Source organism: Filicampus tigris, chromosome 1, assembly GCF_054856515.1.
Source record: "Filicampus tigris isolate MCC_2025a chromosome 1, RoL_Ftig_1.0, whole genome shotgun sequence".
In the NCBI taxonomy this organism is placed as follows: domain Eukaryota; kingdom Metazoa; phylum Chordata; class Actinopteri; order Syngnathiformes; family Syngnathidae; genus Filicampus; species Filicampus tigris.
The window spans coordinates 19780164-19804017 of NC_141217.1; the positions used below are offsets into that span (position 1 = coordinate 19780164).

Below are 23854 nucleotides of genomic sequence, written 5' to 3' on the forward strand. Positions count from 1 at the left end.
ATGTTTCACAGTACAGTTTTATTTTCCTTGCATGCTTCTGTCTATGAAGCGTATGTGCCTTTCCAAAGAGCTCCATTTTTGTTTAATCTCTCCAAAGGACATTCATCCATTAATTTTGTGGCATCACTTTGTCATCACTTTCATCATCCTTAATTTATGACCGGTATTACTTTAAAAGTAACAAAGTGAGATTATAACTTACTTTTAGTTCAACAGATGCCAACAACTCTCAACAGAAACTTGACAACCGCTTTTGCCAAGACTTAATTGGAAGTGCATTTTTAACAGTGACATTTAAGAATTAAGTTTCTTTTTTATTAAAAATAAAATACACTTTGACTTAACGTAATAATATTAATACTACTACTAATAATAATAATAATATTAATTATGATGATGATGATTATTATAATTATTATTATTATTTTTATTATTATTATTTTAAATTAGTCTGAGTCACTGATGGTGTAGTGATAAACTTGCCTGACTTGTGTGCAGGCAGTATGGGATTGGTTCCTGCAGGCAGGTGCGCAACAGACTTTGAATCTGTGCAGGGTGTGTGAAATCTCAGGACGATTAAGTCAATCAGTGTGGCGAGAAATGCCCTGCCGAGTATTGGAAAACTTGGTCTTCCAACAGGATAATGGCCTAAAATACACAGCTAAAAGCCTACAAATCAAAACTCTGATGGAATTCCCATTGAAAATCTGTGGAAGAAGCTGAAAAAGGCAGTCTGGAGAGGACACCCTTCAAACCCGAGACAGCTGGACTAGTTTGCTCACGAGGAGCAGGCCAAATTACATTGTCAACAGGTGCACATATATGTATGTGGAGTACACACATAAACACACAGGCACACACACACGCACTGGCAAAACCATTTTTTCCACCCCCCAAAAGTTTTTATTTTTTTATTTTATTTTATTTTTTTTACAGACCCCAGAAAATTATTCAGAAAACACTGATAAAAATTTATTATACCATATTACCTATGGTGAATGGGGGGAAATGTGAAAAAAAAAAAAAAACATCCACAAAAATATCAAAAGCAAATGATCTGGCCTGGCCAATCATATTTCAGTGGAGCCAGTGCCCCCCCCCCCTACCCCCCCAGCCCCCCTTCAAGCTCCTCCAGTGGATGTTGCCCGGGGGAAGTCAGAGATCGCCTGTGCTGGACCCGAGAGAGGGCCTGCTGGCTCGTCATCTCTGTTCCAGTTCATCCCAAAGATGTTTTGATGCGGTAAAGGTCAGCGTTCAGTGCAAGCTCATCCACACCAAATTTATCCAAGCAACTCTTTATTTCCCACTGGAACACAACAGTGCCTTCCCCAAGCTGTTGATGCAAACTTAGAAGCATACATTTGCTCAAAATGTTTTGATTCATTTGCTTTTCACAAGACTTTGCTGGTAATAATTTAACATAAAATAATTCAATAAAAATAATCATCTATACTCCATGGTAATTAATATTAATTTTTACTTTATACCGTACACATGAAGCTACTTTATAGTAGTTCACTCTAGTTGTCTAGTCTCCGGACGGTGGTTTCAAATTTCTATTGCAATTACTTTTTCAAAATAGTCCAACATGAAGTCTGAATCTTATCTTTCCCTTGTTTGAAAGATACCTGGATACAATTCTATTTTCTCTCTCTGACATTACAGCCATAGCATGCAAACAAGACAATGTTGACCCACCTAAACATCATTTAAATCCACTGAGCGCTTCCTTGTTCTACTTTTATTTGGTGGCTCCTTTTGTTGCCTATTTATAGGACTCTTTTACACTCTGTTTCTGTCAATCAGCGCTCCTACCCCCTCCTATCACTCTTCAATTTTGTGGGATGGGTCATAAGCTTTTTTTAATGCCATAGTCACTCTGAAGGCTGAACCAGTCTCGCATTTTGTCAGAGCCGGCGAAGGACCAGCAGCGATGGATGACGTCTATAAAGCAGCGGTAAGTACAAATGAGGCCGAGTGTATTTATTCTGTCTGATAATATTTCAGGAAGACGAATACCTGAATTTGAAATGATATATTTATTACACTCAAGAGCATAATCTATAAGGAAAAATGCTTTTAGCGACATGTCATTATGTGCATACCGCTGAGAAGCCATTGTGACCGTTTGGCCCTTTCAATGTCAAGTCAGTGAATCGTCATAGGATCTAAATTGAATGCACACACAAGAGAGGCGTTAGTATAAAGTTGGTAGTTCATGTGATTCTGGATTAGCATTGAGTGCAGTTTTGCAGTTGAAAATATAATAATATATATTTCGATGATTCATTGTGGGTACGGTATATAATATTAGTTTTCTGAGACCCCAAAGTGCCTTTTGTCTTGACAATTACTAAAATTAGAACATCAAGTAACACTGATGGGATTTAAAACATAGGCTTACATGAAATGAGTTGCTGTTTGTGGTTCCCATGCTTTTTTTCTGTTATTTTCCTTTGGATGACACCACTTTAGAAACATCACCATGTTCCTTCATATTGTGTAGTACAGTCATTTTAAAGGCAACTGGGGGTTATCCGCCAGTGTAACAATAGAAAAAAAAAAACAGCTGGACATAAACGGAACAGCTGATGTTGCTCCAACACCACACCTACATACACGCGTACATAACAGCATGACAATTGATCTAGTCCACACTTTCCAACAACGAGAATAGTAGGTGAAGACAGCTACATGATACATCACTCATAACGCTGAGTCGTGAACAGAGATGCAGTACAGTTGATCCTTGTCCTGTCCCGCTTTTGTCTCTAGGTTGAGAACTTGACTGAGGAGCAAAAAAATGGTAAGCAAACTAAGACTGAATTTACTGCTATACTATATACTATATACCTGGCTGTGCACCAGGTACCAAATGGGGCTGTGCACCAGGTACCAAATGCATAGCCCCATTTGGTACCTGGTCTTGGCACAAAAATGCATAGCCCCATTTGGTACCTGGTGCACAGCCCCATTTGGTACCTGGTCCTGGTACAAGTACCAAATGCATAGCCCCATTTGGTACCTGGTGCATAGCCTGTGTATACCGGTATATACTCTACCGCTCAATCTGTTTTTGAATTATATAGTTAATGTTTCATGTGATAATGGATTGTTTAAAAATGATTTATTTTTATCTAATTTGTAATGCGTGTATTGTTGTAAGAATAAATGTAAATAATAAAGGTGTGTTAAGATGTTATATCTTTAAAATGTGCTTTTGCCATCAATACTATTAGTGGTAGGCTAGTATCTGAAGGCCTGATTTAGGGCCATTTGAAACAATTGCTTAGTTGCATGAATGGGGCTATACATTTGGTACCTGGTCCTTCAGTGGGGACGTACCACACTTAATACAACTCTTTATACCACAACTATCACGTTGCAATTGAAAACCATCAACAAAAACGCAACATGCATGCCACTGTGCTTCATCCATCACCTGGAGTAGTTCCAACTCAACATGCATCCAATAACATGACAAAACTCTTAATTGCCCATTGACATGAACGTGTGTGTGAATGGTTGTTTGTCTATATGTGCCCACTGAATGACTGACAATATCGCTTTAGTTGGTGCTGACATCATCAGTCAAACATCGGATTGTTGCAAAAGCTAACAAAGTTGTGGCAACATCTTGCCTTGCTCAGTTTTGTTTAAAAAGCAAAGGTGACTTATTGCTGGATCTTGCGTTACTATTCTGATGTGATTACAGTATTTTGAGGCTACAAAGAGAGCTGGTCATGCTCCAGAATTCTGTCATTTTAAAGCCAGAATTATGAGTACTTGAGAGAACATGCCATCGCCATCTCTTGCCTCAAGCACATTGTCTGTTCATTGGACCACAGGTGGGTGGGAAAGACCCAACCCTCTTTGGGTTGGGGATGAGAGGCTATAACTTGGGCTCTTGTTCTTAAAGCGAAAAATCACCCCAAACATATGTTTTCAAGAATATGTTCTATGCAGACCGACTACTTGAAACACAGCATTCTGATTAATATTGCTTTTGTGGAATATAAGTTAAGCAGCAAAATGCACCCGTTTTTAACCATCTCAGGGGGCGGCCATTTTGTCACTTCTGTCGACTGAAAGTGACATCACAAATGCTCAGGGCTGAGGTAACGACCAATCACGGTTCAGCTTCAGAAAACAGGTGAGCTGTGATTGGTCGTTCCCTGAGCAACTGTGATGTCATTTTCAGTCGACAGAAGTGAAAAATGGCTGCCCATTGGGATGGCTGAAAATGGGTGAATTTTGTTGCTTAACTCATATTTCATATATTGCCTTGTTTCAACTAGTGGGCTTGCATAGAACATATTCTTGAAAACAATTTTTGGGGGTTGACATCCCTTTTAAGTACAGGTATCAAAAGTAATCACGTCCTTTATTTAAGTAGTCGTCCAAGATGGGCTCAAAGTAGAGCATCAAGAGGAGGTGGATGACAGATAATTTGTCCAATAAGTTGGCCTCCACTGGAAAAAAGAATAACTGTTCAGCTTCCTCACTGGATTAAACTTGTGGACAAGAAACCCCCCTAAAGTCTTACATGAATCATAACCAGTTCTCAACACAGCAAAATGAACTGCAATACTTTTTAGTGTTATTGTATAAATTGAAAATTTGTTGTTGGATACTATCAATGCCCGTGTGTCCCACAGAGTTCAAGGCTGCCTTTGACATCTTCATCCAAGATGCAGAGGACGGCTGTATCAGCACCAAGGAACTGGGGAAGGTGATGAGGATGCTGGGGCAAAATCCGACGCCCGAAGAACTGCAGGAAATGATTGATGAGGTGGATGAAGATGGTATGACAGCGCTGATAAGAGTATCATAAGTGTGATACACAATTGTCATTGTGGTGTTATTACATAAAGTATAATGTGGACTTTCCAAAGATAATACATGTATCCAGTTTTTTAGTTGATGGACTGATATAAAAAAAAACACATTTGAATAATAAATGGATTTTATACCAACTCACTTCCGATAAAGATCTCTATCGTTTTATTTCTTTTCTATCTCTTAACAGGCAGTGGAACAGTTGACTTCGATGAGTTCTTGGTTATGATGGTCCGCTGTATGAAGGAGGAGAGCAAAGGAAAATCAGAAGAGGAGCTGGCCGAACTTTTCCGCATGTTTGACAAGTATGCATCTATTTTTAATTGTCACCCGACGCTGCACATTCTGAGTCAAGCGAAAACTTTTCTGAAAAACTCTTTTGGTCCTGTGTTGAGGAATGGCGATGGCTACATAGATCTGGAGGAACTTAAGTCCATGCTAGAGTCCACTGGAGAATCCATCACTGAAGATGACATTGAGGAGCTGATGAAGGACGGAGACAAAAACAATGATGGCAAAATTGATTATGATGGTACGTATTCATTATTATTGTTAGTGTTGTTAAAAGACATCCACAGTGTGATTAGAAAGAAGAAGGCAAAATATTTTTGCCACTGCAAAGGGGCCACAATGTCAAAAAAAAACAAAAAAAAACACTTTTATTCCTCATCATATGCCATAACAACCCTGGGCTAAGGGTGTTGAGGTGTTTGATTTCATGTGTTCTGTCCAACAGAGTTCCTGGAGTTCATGAAAGGTGTTGAATAAAGGATAGAGATGGAGGCCACACAACGGCCATTTCTTTTCACCCTCAAGCTGCAGTGATTCCTTCAGATAGGCCTCTGTTGGCTGTGTGCTTGAAGCAACATGTGTCTTCAGCAGGCATTGAAACTCCCTGTCAATTTTTCTGAAAATAACTTCAGTGAAGCTCCAAGATTGTTTTACAAATCCCCAGCACACAAAAAAGATTTCAAATAAAATTATTTTAACAATTTGGACTCGTGTCATATGTGATGAAAGCGCATCAAAACCTCTTTCTTCCTTCCTTCTTTTCTAGATATGCAAAGAAACTATTTACAACTGAAATAGTAACAGCATTTCTCTTGATAACACCTCATGAATAAGGATAATTCATTTTGAGATGCAAACATGTTTTCCTTCATTTTCCGCTCTTGGTCAAGGTCTATTTGTTAACATATCACATTTATGATTATTTAAGATCCTCAAGTAAACACTGCTTTAAAAATTGTCATCGTATTACAAATGACTCTTTTTTTGGTTCTGAATGTCGAGAGCTAATGAGGGCAGGGGTAGTTCTATCAAAGTGGGATACTGGGGTGCAGACCACCCCAAAATAATGAAAAATCACAAAGTCACATTATCACATTTAACAGGTGGTAAAAATAAAGGAAAAATCTGATGAAATAACTGTAATACATAATTACTTGATGGTTGGTTTCAACATGTTTAATAAAGTCGGAGAATGTCAAAGTGTTCTGTATTGGAGGAAAATAATTTGAATGCCCCTGCCTTAAAAGGTCAGAGAAAATATACTAAACAATGATTAAGTAGCCATTTTAATCTTTTTCTTTTTTTTGAGCGACATAAAAGCTGAAAGTCAACGTGACGAAAAAAAAGGTCATAGAATGGAACGTGGGAGTTGGGAGATGTTAGCTTTCTCCCCCCTCAGAAACATGTATCCATTCAGACTATGTTTGTCCCTCCAACCCCACTCCACTTTTGATTGTGAAGAAATGAGAAAACAGGGAAGCTAAATGGTGTTGATGTTGCATTTAAGAAGTAAAATAGAATTCAAAAAAACAAATGCAGAGTAAGAAGTCAAATGCTGTACCACAACAGCAGGTGGCTTCTATCTTCTAGCTAGCGTAGCCCCGCATTTCCTGTCCTTGTCTTCTACGCCCACAGCACAATGTAACAGGAAATTAAAGAGACATCAGGAAAGTGTGGTGGTGACACAGTTGAGAGCATCAAAACACACTTTAATTGTAGCTTGTCTGCGAGTGAACCATCAAGGCAAGGCTTCTCAAAGGACAGAAGGTAACGTTTACCCTCAAAATGCTTTTGATATTAAGTATTCATTGGTGAGTTCACATTCTACAGCATGCAACAAATGTTAAATGATAATTTAGCGCAGGGGTGTCAAACTTGTTTTAGTTCAGGGATCCAACAAACTATCAAGAACGACGATTCAAAATTGTTTCCCATTTTTTGGGTGAAAATGATTATACAATACAATACAATACAATTTTATTTATATAGCGCATTTCATAACAGTTAGATCTGTAAGTATACAATAAATAAAGACAATAATAGGCTGTAATACACAAGTATTAATAAATATAGATATAAATAATATAAGATATATATATATATATATATATATATATATTAGTGTATGAATCAGTGTTGTAGTACTGTAAGTACCTCTTATAAAACAACTTTTTATGATCTAGTTTGAATTTGCATACCTTCCCACATTCATCTGGAAATCTTGACTCAACTGACTCATCACACCATACAAACAAAAGTGACAACTTTTCATTATGAGGGTACAGCTGTCCCCATGCCTTGTAAATGTATACATAAAAATACATCTGAAAGAAAAAAAAAAAACCATAAAAGTGTGCCAAAAAACACATTTAGTATTTGATTTTCCGCTTACATTGTGGCATGACATTAACGCCATAGAAACATGGCATCTTTTAACCTCCACAAGTGCATCAATATCAAATTGACAGAATTGGTCATTTAAGCGGCCGTCAGTGCACCCTCCAGTGGACAAAATTAGCTACAACAGTTACTTTTATTAAAAATTGCAATTTGCGTTGTGTCACCACAGTCCGGCCTGGACCTGGATGATTGTGCCCCGCGTGTGTATTCTGCTGATTTTCTTTTGCCATGACTTGTGAGGGAAAATTTCAGATATGAGCGCTGTAAGAGGCCATAGAGAGGCTAACGAATAGCATTGCTCTTGTGCTGTTATAACCCTTTAAGCGACAGATATTTGAACACAAATGGCGGTGGAACACATGTAGACAGTAAATACAACAATACTCACAGGCATGTATTCTTTATCAATATGAAGAATTACTAATATTACCGTGGCTCACTGAGGAGACGTTTCCACATATCTCTATGTCTGTGTTATACTGACCCCTTGTGGCCAAGGAGCAGCAAAATGCCCAATGAATGGAAGCAAAAAATGTGGCCCAAACTATTTAATTTCTTTCCATTCTACTCAATTATATTAAGCGCATTAACGGCAGAGCGGCTCGCTGGTTGACTGGTTAGCACGTCGGCCTCACAGTACAGAGGTCGTGGGTTCAAATCCGGTTCTCCCTGTGCCTGTGTGGGTTTCCTCTGGGAAAATTCCAGTTACTCCAGTTTCCCCCCACATTCCAAAAACATAGATGGTAAGTTATTTGAACACACTAAATTGTCCCTAGATGTGATTGTGAGTGTGAATGGTTGTTTGTGTGCCCTGCAATTGGCTGGCAACCAATTCAGGGTGTAACCCGCCTACTGCCCGAAGACAGTTGGGCTGCTGCCTCCGCGACCTCAGCGGCAGATAATGGATGGATGGATGAACGGCTTTTCCATTCATTTCAACGGTGAACGATGACTTTAGATACAAGTGACAACACTTTTGAGTGTTCGAGCGTGGTCACGGAACAAATTCAACTAGTATCTCGACGCATCGCTCTAATCTAATCAGATTTCAATTTCAGAAAGCCAACAAACATGTTTGTTGCAATGCCTGTCTGGGCATTGGCTCTTTTAGCAGGTCATCATCGAGTCAGCAATGAGCAACCTAACAGCAGAAGAGTGTCAAGTCCCTCCAGCAGAGTACCAGGTCTACTTGTTCCCAGCCATCTACATCTTCGCCCTTGTGTTTGGTCTCCCGGGAAACCTGGCTGCCATTTACGTGTTCACCCTCAGGGCCAACCCCCGCACCGCCTTCAGCGTGTATATCAGCAACCTGGCCCTGGCAGATGTCGTCATCCTGTGCACGCTTCCCTTCCGGATCCACTACCACCTCAACGGGAACGACTGGGTGTTTGGCGACATCGCCTGCAGAATCACGGGGGTCCTTTTCTACGCTAACATCTACATGAGCATTTGTTTCATGACGTGCATCTGTGTAGACCGTTACATGGCCACAGTGCATCTACATGCTTATTTGAAGCTGAGGAGGCCCCGCTACTCGCTGCTCACCAGCGCCGTTCTCTGGACCGTCGCGGGAGTGGCTGTCGTGGTCTTCATCCTCATGGGACCTCTCAAGACAAACGGTACCAAATCAGGGAGCCACAGCTGCTTCGAGAACTTCGCCGCCCATGAATGGAGCTCCCGTCTGTTGCCCTACAGCATCCTGAGCCTCACCTTCTGCTGTCTGCTGCCCTCCGCCATCATCCTGGTGTGCTACCCGCTGGCCGCCAAGCGCATTTCCAGAATCCACACAAAGACAGCCCGGCGAGCCTTGAGGGTCATCTACACCATCCTGGCCATCACGTTGATTTGCTTCTTACCCAACCACGTGGTGTACCTGCTGCACCTGCTTCGTCGCATGGAGGTCATCCAAAGGTGCGCCCTGGCCAACGCCATCTACAACGCCAGGAGGGTCACCATGGCCCTCGTCATCCTCAACACATGTTTGGACCCCCTGCTCTACTACATCACCACCAGCCACTGCACATGTAAGGCCCTGAAGAGGACTTGGTTTAGAGTCCGGAGGCGTCGAGGTGTTTACACCATCGCAGTGCGGTAAAACGGTGCGGTCAGTGGCAGCTCGCGCGGTCGGCATCGTATTACTTTCTTTGAAGACTAAAAAAAAGGATAGTAAAATAAAAATGATTCAAAATATGAATATACTTATTTTTAGATGAGGAGGATGAATAGTACACTTTGTATATAAGGTAATGATGAGTTGTCGCTTTCATTTTTGCTGTCTGAAACGATACATTACCCTTCTGGGGTGCAGAAATCTTTACCAGTGACTCTCCTTAAAAGTTTGAATGTGCAGTAGATCCTCTACAGAGCAAACGATAGGACCAAGGTGGGGCTCTACATTCCAACACCCTATCTCCCGGAATCACATCCGACGGGCAGCTTGGTCTCCATAGATGTCAATACATAGGCTATGTACAGTATATTGATGTTTACATGTCTATCCTCTGTCGCTATGCGCGCAGAACGTCTGCATTCTGTATTGACATGTCGACTTCTTTGTGGAATCCTGAATTCATTCACTGTTTGCTGTGATTGCTATTTTTTTTCAAAGGTTTTACATCCCATCATACCTCTGCAATATAAAAGGTTAGCTAACATTGGTTGCCAGCTAGCTATCATGCTGACTATGCCACAGACAAGTGAGCATATGCGTGTGTTTATCGTTTACCCATCACTACTGCTCGTTTGTGGAAGAAAAGATTTTAAATATGACCAAAATGTTTTTATCTCAATGTGACTGTCAAGTATAAACAGATATAAAAAATGTTAGGAGGTTCGTAAGTTAAAGCGAATGATGTTTTAATCTTGTTGCGCCCTCACAGTTGCTCTGTGTGCTTAATTTAAACCCAGCAAGAATGTGTCCGCATGGGTAAATTAAAAGGGTAGAAATATGATACCTTTTATAATTTGAATGTAAAAAAAAAAAAAAACAAGGGGCCGTCTGAGCTATCCAACTATTCTCTACACCGCTTATCCTGCTCAGTCAGAGAGTGCCGCAGCCTGCCCAAGCTGTCTTCGGGTGAAAGGCGGACTCAGCCTGAACTGGTCTCCAGTCAGGCCCAGGCCACATATAGCAGATTCTCTGCTTGAATTTATCTGCAGGATATCAGAAACGCCTCCCAAAGCTGCTGTTTGGAAGTAAACTGCTTCCTAACCTCACAGATCTCTGCTTGAGGTTGCTCCAAAGGTTCTGAACAGGGTTGAAGTCAGGGGAGGACGGGGACACACTGAGTTTCTCCCCTTTTAGGCCCATAGCAGCCAAGGAGGCAGAGGTATTCATTCCTCTCATCATCAGATTGTTGGATGGTCATCTCCCAACAAGGATGCAACATCAGCAGGGAGGTAGCCGAGTCGTGGTTTGAGCTGGAATTATGGGGAGCCGCTTTTGCGGTGTAAAAATAACCTCTGAAAAGCACGTGGGGTTTCTGACTCACTACTTTCTTTCATAGTATAAAATGAAGAACTGAATTTTGTGAAGTCAACTTTACGCATGACAATGCGCCATCTTATGCCGCAAGAAATTCCACTGCATCATGGGCTGCTATGGGCGAAAAAGGAGAGAAAGTTTTATGTGCCCCCCACCCTCTCCTGGCAATCAACCCTATTGAGAACCTTTGAAGCATCCTTAAGCGAAAGGTCTATGAGGGTAGGAAGCAGTTCACATCCATAAAGTAGAACTGGGAGGCTATTCTGACACCAAGCAAAGAAATTCTGCAGACGCTTCCCAGAAAACTCACAAGTTCAATGATATCAAACTCATCATTGTTTGGACGGGAAGTTGGACTGTCCCCCTCGGGGCAGTCCAATTTGCACTTTCTGAGGTGTCACAAAACATCGTGGATGTTTATTTTGGAATCATACACAGGAAAATGTATTTTTTTTTTTTCATTAAAATGTTTTTTATTTTTTTACTTTGTACATCAAAAATGCCTTCAAGTTATGTGTGTACATTAAAAACTGTCATCTACATATAATACATTTAATTTGTGATGCACTTTTCATTTGAGAATCTCAAAGTGCTACGGAGTTAGAAAAAAAGAAGCAAAAAAAGTTGATAAGTTACAGATATGCAGTAAATACTGTACAGGTAAGTAAAAAGCGACTGTTGCAATAGGTGCAAGCAGGGCTGTTGGCACTGTGATTCAAAACAAAGTTTGTTAGAATTTCTTACCAACAAGTGATTCAGTTATGAATTTATGTGTATAAATAAACATAATGAAATAGGGCGCTTGCCACCTCTCTCTGTCCACTCTCTGCTGTGTTCCATTGAAACAGCATAGTTAGGGTGAATGACAAAAACATGTAATTGTCATTTAGGGGCACACATTCTGCCTAGCAACAGAAAGCTACACAAGACTAGGAAAAAAAAAATGCAAGCAATTCTGTAGCTCGCTAACTAAAATTATGTTTAAGTTGTGAAACGTTGACAAATCACATAATTGTCTGTATATAGCTTAATTTAATGTTTGTGACACCAGTTATTTAAAAAAGACAAAATAAAACAAACAAAAAAAGCTACACCCATAATTACTCATTCAATCAAAGTCCAGAAGGGAGCCCTTTCTTCAGCAGAGTTGAAAGGAAGCTCCCAAGGTCTTCATCCTGATGAAAAAGAAATTAATTAAAAAGTTAATAACACCACAGTAAATAGATGATTAAAGAGGAAATCAACCCAAACATATAACATATCCTCATATTAAAAATGTAACTCAGATAGGTTTCTATCACCTTAAGAATATCGCCAGAGTCCGCCCGTTTCTCTCTCAGGCTAACACGGAAGTGCTGATGCATGCTTTTATTTCCTGTTGTTTAGATTATAGTGATTCCCTGCTCTCTGGCCTCTCCAAAAAGAGTATCTCTTTTTTACAACTACTCCAGAATTCAGCCGCTCGGGTGCTGACGAGAACCAGAGGGCGGGAGCACATTAAATCAGTTTTAAAAATCGCTGCATTGGCTACCCGTGTGTTTCAGGATCAATTTTAAGGTACTTTTATTGTTTATAAATGTCTTAATGGTCTCGGGTCATCTTATTTGTCTGATTTGCTTTTACCAACCCAACCCTTGCGGATCCTGAAGTCCTCTGGCGGCGGCCTTTCAATTATTCCTAGGGTGAGGACCAAAACCTACGGTGAGGCTGCATTCAGCCATTTTGGTCCTCAACTTTGGAATAGCCTGCCAGATGACGTCAGGTCCGCAGAGACTGTTGATATTTTTAAGAGGAAGCTCAAGTTTGTTGGGAGGCAGTGCGGGAGCGGGACTTCCTTTTATGTTGTGTTTTGGATATTTTCATTGGACAGCACTTTGAGTTGCACTTTTTTCGTGTGAAAAGTGCTATATAAATAAATTTGATTGATTGATTGATTTTTTTTCCAGATTATGTTCTATGCAGGCCCACTAGTTGAAACACGGTACTCTGATAAATATTGCGTTTGTAGAATAAGAGTTTATCCACCCGTTTTTAGCTATCTCTGGGGGCGACCAATCACGGCTCAGCTACAGAAAACAGGTGAGCTGTGGGAATGGCTGTGTCTGCTGCGTGGTCTCACAACTTTCACATCATGTCTAGGACAATGACAATCGCTTTCAACACAAAGGAGCATCGTCTCGCAGGCCAACCCTGATTTTTCCAGGCCAACCCATTAGTCACGTTCTGGCAACGCCCCTGGTGGGTGGTCTCTTGTATTTTCAAAATCAGTATGAGCAAGCCGGAGGAAAAGTCCGGAAAAGGGCATCTAACAGAGGAAGTCAACCAAAACATATTTTTTTCCAAGAATCTGTTCTATGCAGGCCGACTAGTTGAAGTTGAAGGCCTTCTGGTTGATATTGTATTTGTGGAATATGAGTTAAGCAGGAAAACCCACCTGTGTTTAGTCATCTCTTGGGGCGGCCATTTTGTTACTTCTGTCGACTAAATATAACATCACAGATGCTCAGGGCTCAGATAACGACCAATCATGGCTAGGCTTCAGAAAACAGGTGAGCCATAATTGGTCATTACCTGAGCCCTGAGCAGTTGTAATGTCATTTTCAGTCGACAGAAGTGACAAAATGGCCACCCCCAGACAGAGCTAAAAACGGGTGGATTAACTCTTATTCCACAAACATAATACTTATCAGAATGCCTTGTTTCAACTAGTGGGCCTGCATGGAACATATTCTTGAAAAAAATATATGTTTGGGTTGACTTCTTCTTTAAATTGGTAGTGTGAAAGGCGCTACTATCAAAGCCTTGCTGCTCTTGCCAGTCTTGCCTCTTTCATGGGCTGCTTGCTTCAGGGTAGTTTACCTGATAACTCCAGGAAAGCAGGATGACCTTTGTGTTGGCTTCCTCTGGTGAAGATGACACTTTGATGACGATGGACTCCACCATGACAGTGCCATCGGGAAGGTGCTGGATGGCGTACCCCTTTAAAACACTGCAGTGAGGAGATTAGATTAACACAGTGTGGTGTTCAGGGCTGGAATTGCACACAAAAAAAAAATTTAGCCCTCACATTTTGGCTTTAACCAGCCTGTGCATGCGCATGTAAGCACAAAATGAGCCATTTTGCTTCATTGACATTTTTATTAATGTTGATGAATGAAAAGTATCCATTTTAACAACTAAATATTTTCGAGAAAACAAAACTGAAGCACTGGGAAATGCCAGATTTTTCTTGAAAAAGTGCATATTTGTATTCAAGAGCCATAAGTGAATGTATAAAGGTAAGTTCCGAATTCTGACAGGAAACACGCGTTTTGGTCTGATTGTCTTCAACGGCAAAAAGGTTCTTGCCCAGACACAGAACATAAAGCACTGAAAGCAACTTGTGGTGGGCCAGTTCCAGTAAAGAATAGGAAGACCTCCTCACTCACCTCTTGAGGTGCGTGTATATTCTTCGAAGCGTGTCAGGGTCACTGTGCGGGTCGTGGAGCTGCACGCGACACGTGAATCGCAGCTGATGCTCGTTGAGTCCGAGCTCCTTCAGGGCTTGTTCCGAGGACACTAGCTTGAGACTCTGTGGCCGATGAAAAGATAACATTGTCACAGAAAGGACCGCTTTCACAATATAATGATAGCCACTAAAAGGGGTGGATGAAATATTGTGCCTTTACCAATGTGAGATTTGAATGACACTTTGTGTTGACCTCATTTCCCCTTTGTGAACCCTTTTAGCTGTTTTAATGCAAATGTAATGAAAGTACCCATAGGTGAGGATTTTAGTCTGAATTTGTAATTTCCTACTTCATTTCTTTATATATATCAACATTATATTGATCGCATCAAATAGTACTTTTGGTGCTATTGTCGCCACGTTTGGCCAATGAATTCTTTGCACGCACCATTTCTGCATTTGGAGTACGATCTATACTTATCTATATATTTTTTCAAACGTTAGGGTAAAAGAGGGTCTAAAAATCTCTGGCAGTGAATAACTTAAACTCTTGAAAATATACTCGCTGTCTCCTGGAATTACGTCAAGTTACCGTAAATGAGGTATTACTTTTCTAAATGTTCTAAAATGCTTCTTAGACTAATGTATTAAAGTGATTGGCAGAGCTGTCCATTTTACGAAAAATTGAGCGTCTGTCATCCGTCAGCAGCGAGGATACCCTTCCGTCGTCCGTCATTTTTCCCTGGCTTTCACTCGCACCCCCCCAGCCCCCGGAATGTCCAGCTCTGGTAATTGCTTGTTTGAAACGAGATCACAGAGGTAAAAGGTGCAAAATAAGGTTAAAATGGTTGAAATTAATCGAATATTAAATTGACTAAATTCTCCAAGAACGTTAACAGAACCATTACGGGCGGAGCTTATCAATACTACAGTTTTTAAAAATTCAGCTCCGAGGCCAGTTCAGTACCGGGACTCGGTACCCAGTATAGTGATTGTGTAGTACGCTGTATATCACAAACACAATAATAAACAATACCGCTCTGACTGACCTTGATTATCTTTGTACAGCCATAATATATGATATGTGTTATATCGATATTATCATATTGTGTATGTGGTCATTATGTTGCGGGTGGTCTAAATGTGAACTTACATTCTCTTTCATGATGAGGGTTCCGTGCATGATGCGAGGTTTTTTGGGATCAGGTAAAGGCCCTGAAACAACACAATACACAATGCTTAGCTGATGAGCACCTTATAATTGAAAATGACTGATTGTCTGGACAAAATTGAAAACGAGATCCCAAGACAACCACACAGCATCTTCGCCTCTCCGGTTAATATGGTACGACTCACCTCCTAGTGCCATTTCCCTCTTGAGAAGGTTGAGCGACATATCAACTGGAACTTTGGGATTTGTAGTTACTGTAGTTGTCTCACCATTAGCTGGCATGTAGCAGTCGATACCTGCCGTGGGACGACAGACAACGTACGAGACGTCTCACGTGAGGCCCGAAGGCGAGCAAACATGGCAAGTGTCCGATATCCACTCACTGAACTCCTGCTCGATCTTGCCCTTGAGGAATTCCATCTTGACCGCCTCGCCGTGCACCAGCAGCATGTTGCGAGGTTCGGCCATGCGGATGAGCTGCATGATGCCCTTGGCGTCGGCGTGGGCGCTGAAGGACATGTACTCCACCTGCAGCTTCACGTCCAACTATGAGCGTCACAGTGCGGTGTTCAGTCAAGGTCGGGTCAATATCACATGACACCTGATAGTTGCAATGGGTTTTAGTTTGTAGTCGGTGCTTTACTGGACTGCATAATACTTCGAACTGTTGCTTATACACAGCAATACTTTTCATCCAAACTCGAAGGTAATCTTCAGCTTTACAGATACCATGCCTGTTCTACAAGTGATGCGTGTTAAGCATGACCCATCTACTGATTTGAACCACAGAAATCAAATTACAGATGTGAAAGCATCCTTACTGTTGCTCTGCCCTCCATCTCCAGTTTCCTCTGTCCATTCAGGATCTTGTGTCCAATTGTTCCTTGTACGCAGTAACCTGGCATGATCACCTGCAAAAGTCAGATGTTGTATGTCCATCAACTGTTGTTTCTGCATCACGTCTTTTATTTATTTATTTATTTTTTAAAGACACCCACCATGTTCTTCTCATTGCCGGCCCATTTCTTGAAGATCTGCAACGACTGTCCGGCGTGCAGCATTCCTGGCGTGGCAAACACCACCTGTCAATGTGTCCACACTGCTTTAATTCTCCATTGTTTTCATTAAGCTGACAACATTTTAAAGTTTAAAAAAAACAACAACAAAAAACACTCACCATTGGTCCTGGGTTGTCGGCGTACGAGCGGTCAAAGGCTTTGATGTGCTTGAATTCAAACATGTTCCTCTGCACAAATGTTTTCCTGATCTTCTGGTTGGTCCACGTGATGAACAGCTTGTAATAATGATTGGCTTTCTCAGTCAGCCCCGTGGAGAAGTAGATGGGAGCCTTCAAATTCATTCTCTCCCTGTCAGAGGAAGCAAATTAACACATGAACAGAACATTTGTGAGCCCACCCTCAATGCTACTTTATCTCAAAGTACAACTTACCAAAATGTTTCCAAGAGGATGCAGAGTTCCTGGGCTCTTCCAAGGGCAAATACTGGGATCAGCACCTGGACAAAATAATAATAATGGATTTGTAGAAGCTTGTGAAAAATGACAAAAGCTAAGTGTTGAGTAATACTTTTCCTCCTCGTTCTATGGATTCGTGCACTTTCTTCAGGAAGTCTCTCTCTCTGCACCTCTTGGAGTCCCGTATGGTGGTGGCATAAGTTGACTCTGAGATGAGAATGTCTGGACGGCACTTGTCGATCCAAGCGGCACTGCCAACACGCAATACAACGAAGGTTGAGTCAACTAAAACAGAACCAGCATTTCAGATTGCGTTACCTTGCTAAAATAATGGTCTTTGAAATCCTTTTTTTTTTTTTTATAATAATAATAATCATTCAACCACAATAATTTCCTCTACTAAAATTGCTTACATCCTCAGTTAAACAGATCATGCAAAATAGTTCAAATTAATTATTAATGAATAGAACATATTCCGAGTTTAATTCCGTTTTTGTGTTTTCTGAGTTTAAAAAAAAAAAGGACTTAATCTATTATTTTAGGAATGCGACAATTGGTTTTCTTAACACCAAGTGAACTGCATGTGCGCGAAACTCCTTCATCCATCATCAAAGATTTGTGTGGGTTCGATACCAAAATACTTGTCGTAGTAAGTGGTTACCCGTAATTGACTTTGATGCTTGTATGGCAGTTAAAAACATTTGCATCCCAAAATGGTTTACATTTAGATGTTTCAAAAGCTATTTCTGTTGTGTGGACAACTGGACATAGAGTAAGACATAACTAAAGCACGTAACTTACCCCAAATGTCTGTCTGGTGTCATATTGTAGTCGCCCTAAATGAGACAAGACAGTGGCAGTTATTCCGAGCTGATCCTTCATGTTAGGGTTTCGAAACAGGATTTTAAATTAGGGTTTCAAGCCAGCGTTAAGGTGGCAAGTAAGTGTTTTAATAGGAGAGTGAAGATTTCAAAGTCGAGTGTCAAACAAGGGTTAGGATTCAAATAATGGTTAGAGATCCAAATCAGCCAGGGATCGGTTTCAAAGTAGGGTTTCGAGGATGGATTAGGGTTTCAAGGCTGGATTAGGGTTTCAAAGTAGAGCTTCACACCAGGGAAAAAAATAACTTTAAAGACAAAGATGCAACACAGTATGTAAAAATAACATGGTTTATTTTGAAGCGACAGCATGTGGTGATGCTCGGGTCCTATTAAATCAGGAACTTTCGGTGTCTGTTTTTCCTCTTTTTAGCTTCGTGATTCAAAGAAATGCAAAACCACACACATTAGGATAAGACTGCCCGTAATGTCCTCCGCTAACAACCCGGGCAAAACTTTGCTTCTTTCCAACATACAAATATTTCAGAGGAGTCAAGATAGATGACTTTAACAACACTTCCTTGACACTAATTTCTACTTGTGGCATCTTTGGGTGTTTGAAATGTGATTAGGTGCATTGGTGAATAGAAAGTGGTGATGGTGGGATTTCACTGCATACAAATGTAAGATATTATAACTATTATTAAAAGTTCACACTCACAGTGTAGACCACCGACTCTGAGCCCACTTTGATCTGCACCATCGCAGCGCCCAGAACATGGCCAGCATAGTACGCCTTGATCTCCAACTCATCATCCACCTGCACCAACACACACACATACACACAAATACACGCATCTCAATTAAAAGAGATGATTGACAATTGACATGGCATGGTTCTAATAGGTCAGACATTAACAGCCGACCTGGACAGTCTGGTGCAGGTTCAGTGGGATGACTTTCTTCATGCAGTCCTTGATCATCTGCGAGGTGAAGAAGTTGGTCTCTCCCTTCTTGTCTACAGTGATCTTCCGGAAGTCCTCCAACAGGATGGGGCAGATGGCCTTGGTGGGATGCGTCATGTAGATGGGCCCATCGTATCCCACCATTTCGCTCATGTAGGGCAGAGCGCCACAGTGGTCCAAGTGGAAATGGCTGCCAAGAGCAGAAACTTCTTTTTATAGGCTGTCTACGAGTGCTAAAGGTATTAAAGCTGTTGACACCAACCTGATGATCACACAATCCAAAAAGTCTGTCAACCGCCCATTCTGAATGATGTACGAGAAGTCTGGGAAGCGTCTCTGGAATGACAATGTAGGCTTACTTTCTACAAAGGGAATTCAATGTTATGATGGGGATCTTAAGGTATAGACAACCAAACAAACAACCATTCACCCTTGGAGTGCCGTGAAAAAGTATTTGCCCCTGTTTGATTGCTGATTAGTCTTTTTTTTTCATATTTATCACATTTGAATATAGTATTTCAGAACTTGAAGACAGTATAAATGTCTAACAAGGCCAGCTCAAGTAAATACACAATGCAGTATCCAAATGACATCGTAACTTATAGGGAACAAAATAAATAAAAGAAATCACCAGCTATCGCAAAGGCTTGATTTCAGTTATTGTTGCGAAGGGTAGCCCAACCAGTTATTAGGTTCTTTTCACAGCAACAACTGGCTAATATAAAATTATCACTTCGAAACGGCATTTAATATTTACTTGGGTTGTCTTAGTGTGATAGATTTGTGACTAGACAAGTCCTCAACGAAGCTAACTTGCATGTGCTATATAAATAAAGTTGAGCTGAGTTGCGTCTTTGGAATGAGGGTGGACACCGGTGTACTAACCACTGTGCTGCCCAATTAATCATTTCTTTTCTAAAATGTATTTTGGCTATCCTTGAAACAGTATTCACTTGGCCTTATAACAGTTTTTTCTGACCTAAAATTAACTGTTTCTCAATTGAGAAACAACTTTTAATTCAACAATTCATAGAATTTTGGTTTTCAATTTCTTACAGAAATGGACAATGTGGTGAATTTTATTTTGTTGTCTGTTGATCCCCCACCTCCCAAAAATGAAGGTTTTTAGCTGTAACATGTACATATCATGTATTGTAGATAAAGTATATGCCGTCTGGAGAGTCCAAAGTGTTTGGACAATTAACTCATTCAGTACCGGACTTTTTCAGACCCATTGTGAAATGACATATAAATATGTCATTGGGATAGAATGAGTTGAGTAAGCTCACATCGTCATTGTATCCCATGTGCATGCCGCAGTCCAGCATGATGTTTTTGCCTCCGATGGAGACGATGATGCAGCTGCGTCCAACATCCTGTCCAGCACCTTGGAGAAACAAAATATAAAAAGAAGAACGTCACAACAAGAACAAAACATGATTAAATTAGAGTTGGTAGCATCCCGGGTGGCTAACAACTACTGCTGAACATCCATGGGTCGCAACTTCCAGATATTTGAGACATTTTCGCAGATAAAGCTCAGCTTTAATTTTACTATTACTAATAATTAATGTGTGTCGACAAAACCTGTGCTGATGCTAGCTAGCATGTGAACTCACCCAGCGGTGTTACTTTTATTTCGGGCATTTCATCGCCCGTTTCTTTTCAGCTAAGTTACGAAAGCAATCCGAGGTTCTGATCATCAACACGTAATCATTTAAAGTGAAATGTTTATTGTCTTAAGTACTGTAAACATGTGCAACTGTGTGGATTTCGCTATTGTAGAGTCAAGTTACTCAAAGACACTGACACTGTGACAATTTCCGAGTTTGATTTCAAAATAAAGTGTGTTCTAATTTTAGATCGCTGTAAAATGTTAAATGTTGCGATTGATATATAAATACGACAAATAAGGAAAAATAATTAAGTCTTCACACCTAATATATGTTTAGAAATGACAAAGTATGTCCTTTCATTTTCCGTTCTACTTTGACATGACCTTACTTTGATAGTGTCCTTTATTTTAAAAACATTATATTTCCGGTATTATCCGGTGCGAGTCTGCGCTGTAGGAGTTCGACCCGGAAACAAGCTTTAAATTGGTTTGGCAAGGTAATGCTTTACTTCATTGTGAACACATATCCACAATTTAATAATGGTTGTTTGAAAAGTAACGCTTGAGGAATTATGTAATGAATGGAATTATGTTTACGTAGAATTATCTGGCCTGTTGGTCCCAAATGCTATCATTGTGTTTGACTGATGACGCTGTTGATTTTCTGCTTTCTTGAATTGGTGCTGCTGAGCGATCATTTGGACTCATCTGTGTGTGTACGACTTGTCAAATGCCATGGCACACTAATGTGCCGTGAGTGATCAACAGGAGTGCCATGGGCAATGATTAATTTGCCCTTAATTTGTCTGAAAATGATGAATTGCAAATATATCTTTCTTCATCTATCAATTCCAGTCATGTATAGTGACAGGCAGAAAAAATAAATGCTATTCCATTCGATGGACTGACTTGTTACAATAAAATAAAACATTTTGCCATTTGTCATGCTTCCTGTGAGTATATCAGCTTTGTGTTCAGTTTGTCAGGCCCAGATTTAACACTAAGTCTGTTTTTTTCAAATTGAGACGAAATAATTAGGTCATTATTTATACTTTTTGTGACATTTGTGTTTGGTGGTGTGCCATGAGATTTTCTCAATGTTGATGGGTGTCTTGTCTCAATAAAGGTTGGGAAACACTGGACTAGACAATCCCTCCTGCTACGATGGCTGATTCTGTGACGTCAGATGATCCGAAGTTCTGCTTTGAGGAGGTTCTGAGCACTTTCAAGGTGTGTCTGTCTGAAGACAAAGCTGTCATTCTGGAAAACTACGTGTCTGGTTGGCGGGGCCTTATAAAGTAAGTATAAACCCTCAAGCCTTGTTTGGGGCTATATTTCGGCTTTGGCCACTACAGAATTTTAGTTAGATTCAATTAATGTAATTTATTTTTAAAGGTTTTTCTTATGTTTTCCCACTTCTCTTACTGCATTTTTTTTTTGTGTGTTTTTTTTTCCAAACATCAGTTCGAATTCCAATTTGTTTGCACAATGTGCAGATTGGAATCCTCAAAAATTTAATTTTAATGTATGTTATTCTCATCACCACCTTTTTTTTCTTGTGTTGAAAATAGTCCAGTCTGTCTACTATGAGCAATGGATGCTTCCACTTCTTAAATTAAACGTAATTCTTCTCCATTTTCAGCAGAAGGCGTCTCTACTTCTTAAAATGAAAAAAATGCTTAATTCATTTGTACCATTAGAGTGCAGAAAATCAGGGGTCCTCAACCTTTTTTTGTACTTGGTACCATTTCATTCATGAAATCCTTCCACTCACTGGGTAGAGGTGCAAGGTTCCATTAACAAAATCATTGTCAGTTCAGAGCTTGTAATCAGAAAGTTGCAATGATTCTATAACTCGCCTGAATGCAAAGGAGTTGCTAAAACAGATTGGACATTAACTTTAAAGAAGAAGTCAACACTAAAATGTTCTTTACACTTTACACTATACACTGCTATATGTTGTATGTGCCCCCACTAGTCTAAACGGTTTTGCATTTGTGGAATATGACTTAAGCAGCAAAATCCACCCGTTTTTATCCATCTCATGGAAGGCCATTTTTCCACTTGCCATTAAATGCCTTTCAGAAACTAACAATATTACATGAAATTACTTCCTTGTCCAAAAATTGATTGAAAACATTGACGAATCTAGCTTCCACGTTGACTACACTGAAAACACAACTTGTTCTTACTGTATGTTCCTTTGCCAGGTTTTTGAACAGCTTGGGGTCCGTCTTTGGCTTCATTTCCAAGGATGCAACCAATAAGATTCACATCCTGGTGAATTTGCTCAAAGGAGATACACACTCTCACTACACGACTGTGCAGTCCATGGTCCGATACGAGCTGGACAACGGACTGGTGGACATCGACAAGCGAGGCAGCCATCCCGAATCGGGCACTCGTACCCTCCTGAGGCTGCATCGTGCACTCAGGTGGTTGGAACTCTTCCTGGAGCGGCTGAGGATCAGCACTGAGGACAGCAAGACATCCGCCATGTGTGCCGAAGCCTACAACGAGTCCCTTGCGCACTACCACCCGTGGATGGTGCGCAAGGCGGCGGGCTTGGCCTTCTGCGTGCTACCTGGTCGCCCCGCCTTCTTTGAGGTGATGAACGTGGGCCCCACGGAGGAAGTGGTGGCCATCCTGGGGGAAGCTGTGCCTCTCATTTCGGAAGTGTACCAGATCACGGAGGAACTTTATGCTAAGAACAACCTGCTCGACTTGCCATAGAAACATGTCAACATGACTACTGGTGATTATTACTAGGGACAGTGCAATAGCTGCATGGTGGAAAACATGTTCATTTCTGCTGCAATCATCTTTTAATGAAAAAACAATTACGGATCGTCAGCTCCATCTTGGACGTAAATAGATATTAGATATCTGGTGGAAGGGTCGTCCCAAGTTGCTCATGTTCGCCATAACTGCAAAATAGTTTCGAATTTATTTTGTGCAACTGGGGATTTATATATCGAATGTGGTGGTTTAGCTAAATTGCAGGAAATATTCTGGGAGATTTTCCAATAACAGTTGTCATACACGTTTACACGTATTGATTGCAATGATGACATAGTTAATGTTGCCCCATTAATCTCAGTACATTTCTGTAGCATCCATTGAATGTAGAAAGCAAGTTTGACCAAATGTATGTAGTTTTGTGCGGTAGATGAAATGAAAAATGCTTATCATGTTACTGTAATATTTTTAATTATTCCATGCAAATAAAGAAATCCTATATGCCTATGTCTCAGGGTAAAGTCAATTAGTACTAAAAAGTGTACTTGTATCTCTGATTAAAAAAAAATATATATATATATATATATATATATATATATAATTGTAAAAC

At 40.5% G+C, this 23854-nt stretch overlaps 4 protein-coding genes across 5 annotated transcripts; 3 read left to right on the forward strand and 1 right to left on the reverse strand.

The window, feature by feature from the left end:
* The first annotated feature begins 1159 nt into the window (after positions 1-1159).
* Positions 1160-5831, forward strand: LOC147153171 (troponin C, slow skeletal and cardiac muscles-like). Its single transcript, XM_086043634.1, has 7 exons — positions 1160-1246; positions 1912-1957; positions 2776-2806; positions 4659-4805; positions 5030-5144; positions 5235-5371; positions 5576-5831. The coding sequence occupies exons 2-7, from the start codon at positions 1934-1936 to the stop codon at positions 5605-5607; spliced, it is 486 nt and encodes a 161-aa protein (XP_085899760.1). The 5' UTR covers positions 1160-1246; positions 1912-1933; the 3' UTR covers positions 5608-5831.
* A 965-nt stretch (positions 5832-6796) lies between these two features.
* Positions 6797-11573, forward strand: LOC147153172 (uracil nucleotide/cysteinyl leukotriene receptor). Of its 2 annotated transcripts, none has more exons than XM_086025298.1 (2): positions 6797-6897; positions 8642-11573. In XM_086025298.1, exon 2 carries the CDS (start codon positions 8663-8665, stop codon positions 9623-9625), a length of 963 nt encoding a protein of 320 aa, XP_085881424.1. In that variant the 5' UTR covers positions 6797-6897; positions 8642-8662; the 3' UTR covers positions 9626-11573. The 2 variants fall into 2 exon arrangements, with proteins under 2 accessions (XP_085881424.1, XP_085881434.1); XM_086025308.1 differs by having other exon boundaries at positions 6838-6897; positions 8645-11573.
* Positions 11476-20710, reverse strand: ints11 (integrator complex subunit 11). Its single transcript, XM_086025286.1, has 17 exons — positions 20510-20710; positions 20180-20277; positions 19153-19226; positions 18852-19080; positions 18647-18745; positions 17909-17943; positions 17220-17358; positions 17084-17148; positions 16811-17000; positions 16632-16715; positions 16455-16544; positions 16017-16179; positions 15819-15929; positions 15616-15677; positions 14443-14585; positions 13874-14003; positions 11476-12189 (listed from the first exon to the last, which is right to left on the reverse strand). Exons 1-17 carry the CDS (start codon positions 20535-20537, stop codon positions 12127-12129), a joined length of 1803 nt encoding a protein of 600 aa, XP_085881412.1. The 5' UTR covers positions 20538-20710; the 3' UTR covers positions 11476-12126.
* Positions 20711-20935: 225 nt separating this feature from the next.
* On the forward strand, positions 20936-23751 carry cptp (ceramide-1-phosphate transfer protein). Its single transcript, XM_086043646.1, has 3 exons — positions 20936-21002; positions 21632-21803; positions 22716-23751. The coding sequence occupies exons 2-3, from the start codon at positions 21670-21672 to the stop codon at positions 23236-23238; spliced, it is 657 nt and encodes a 218-aa protein (XP_085899772.1). The 5' UTR covers positions 20936-21002; positions 21632-21669; the 3' UTR covers positions 23239-23751.
* Positions 23752-23854: the final 103 nt, after the last annotated feature.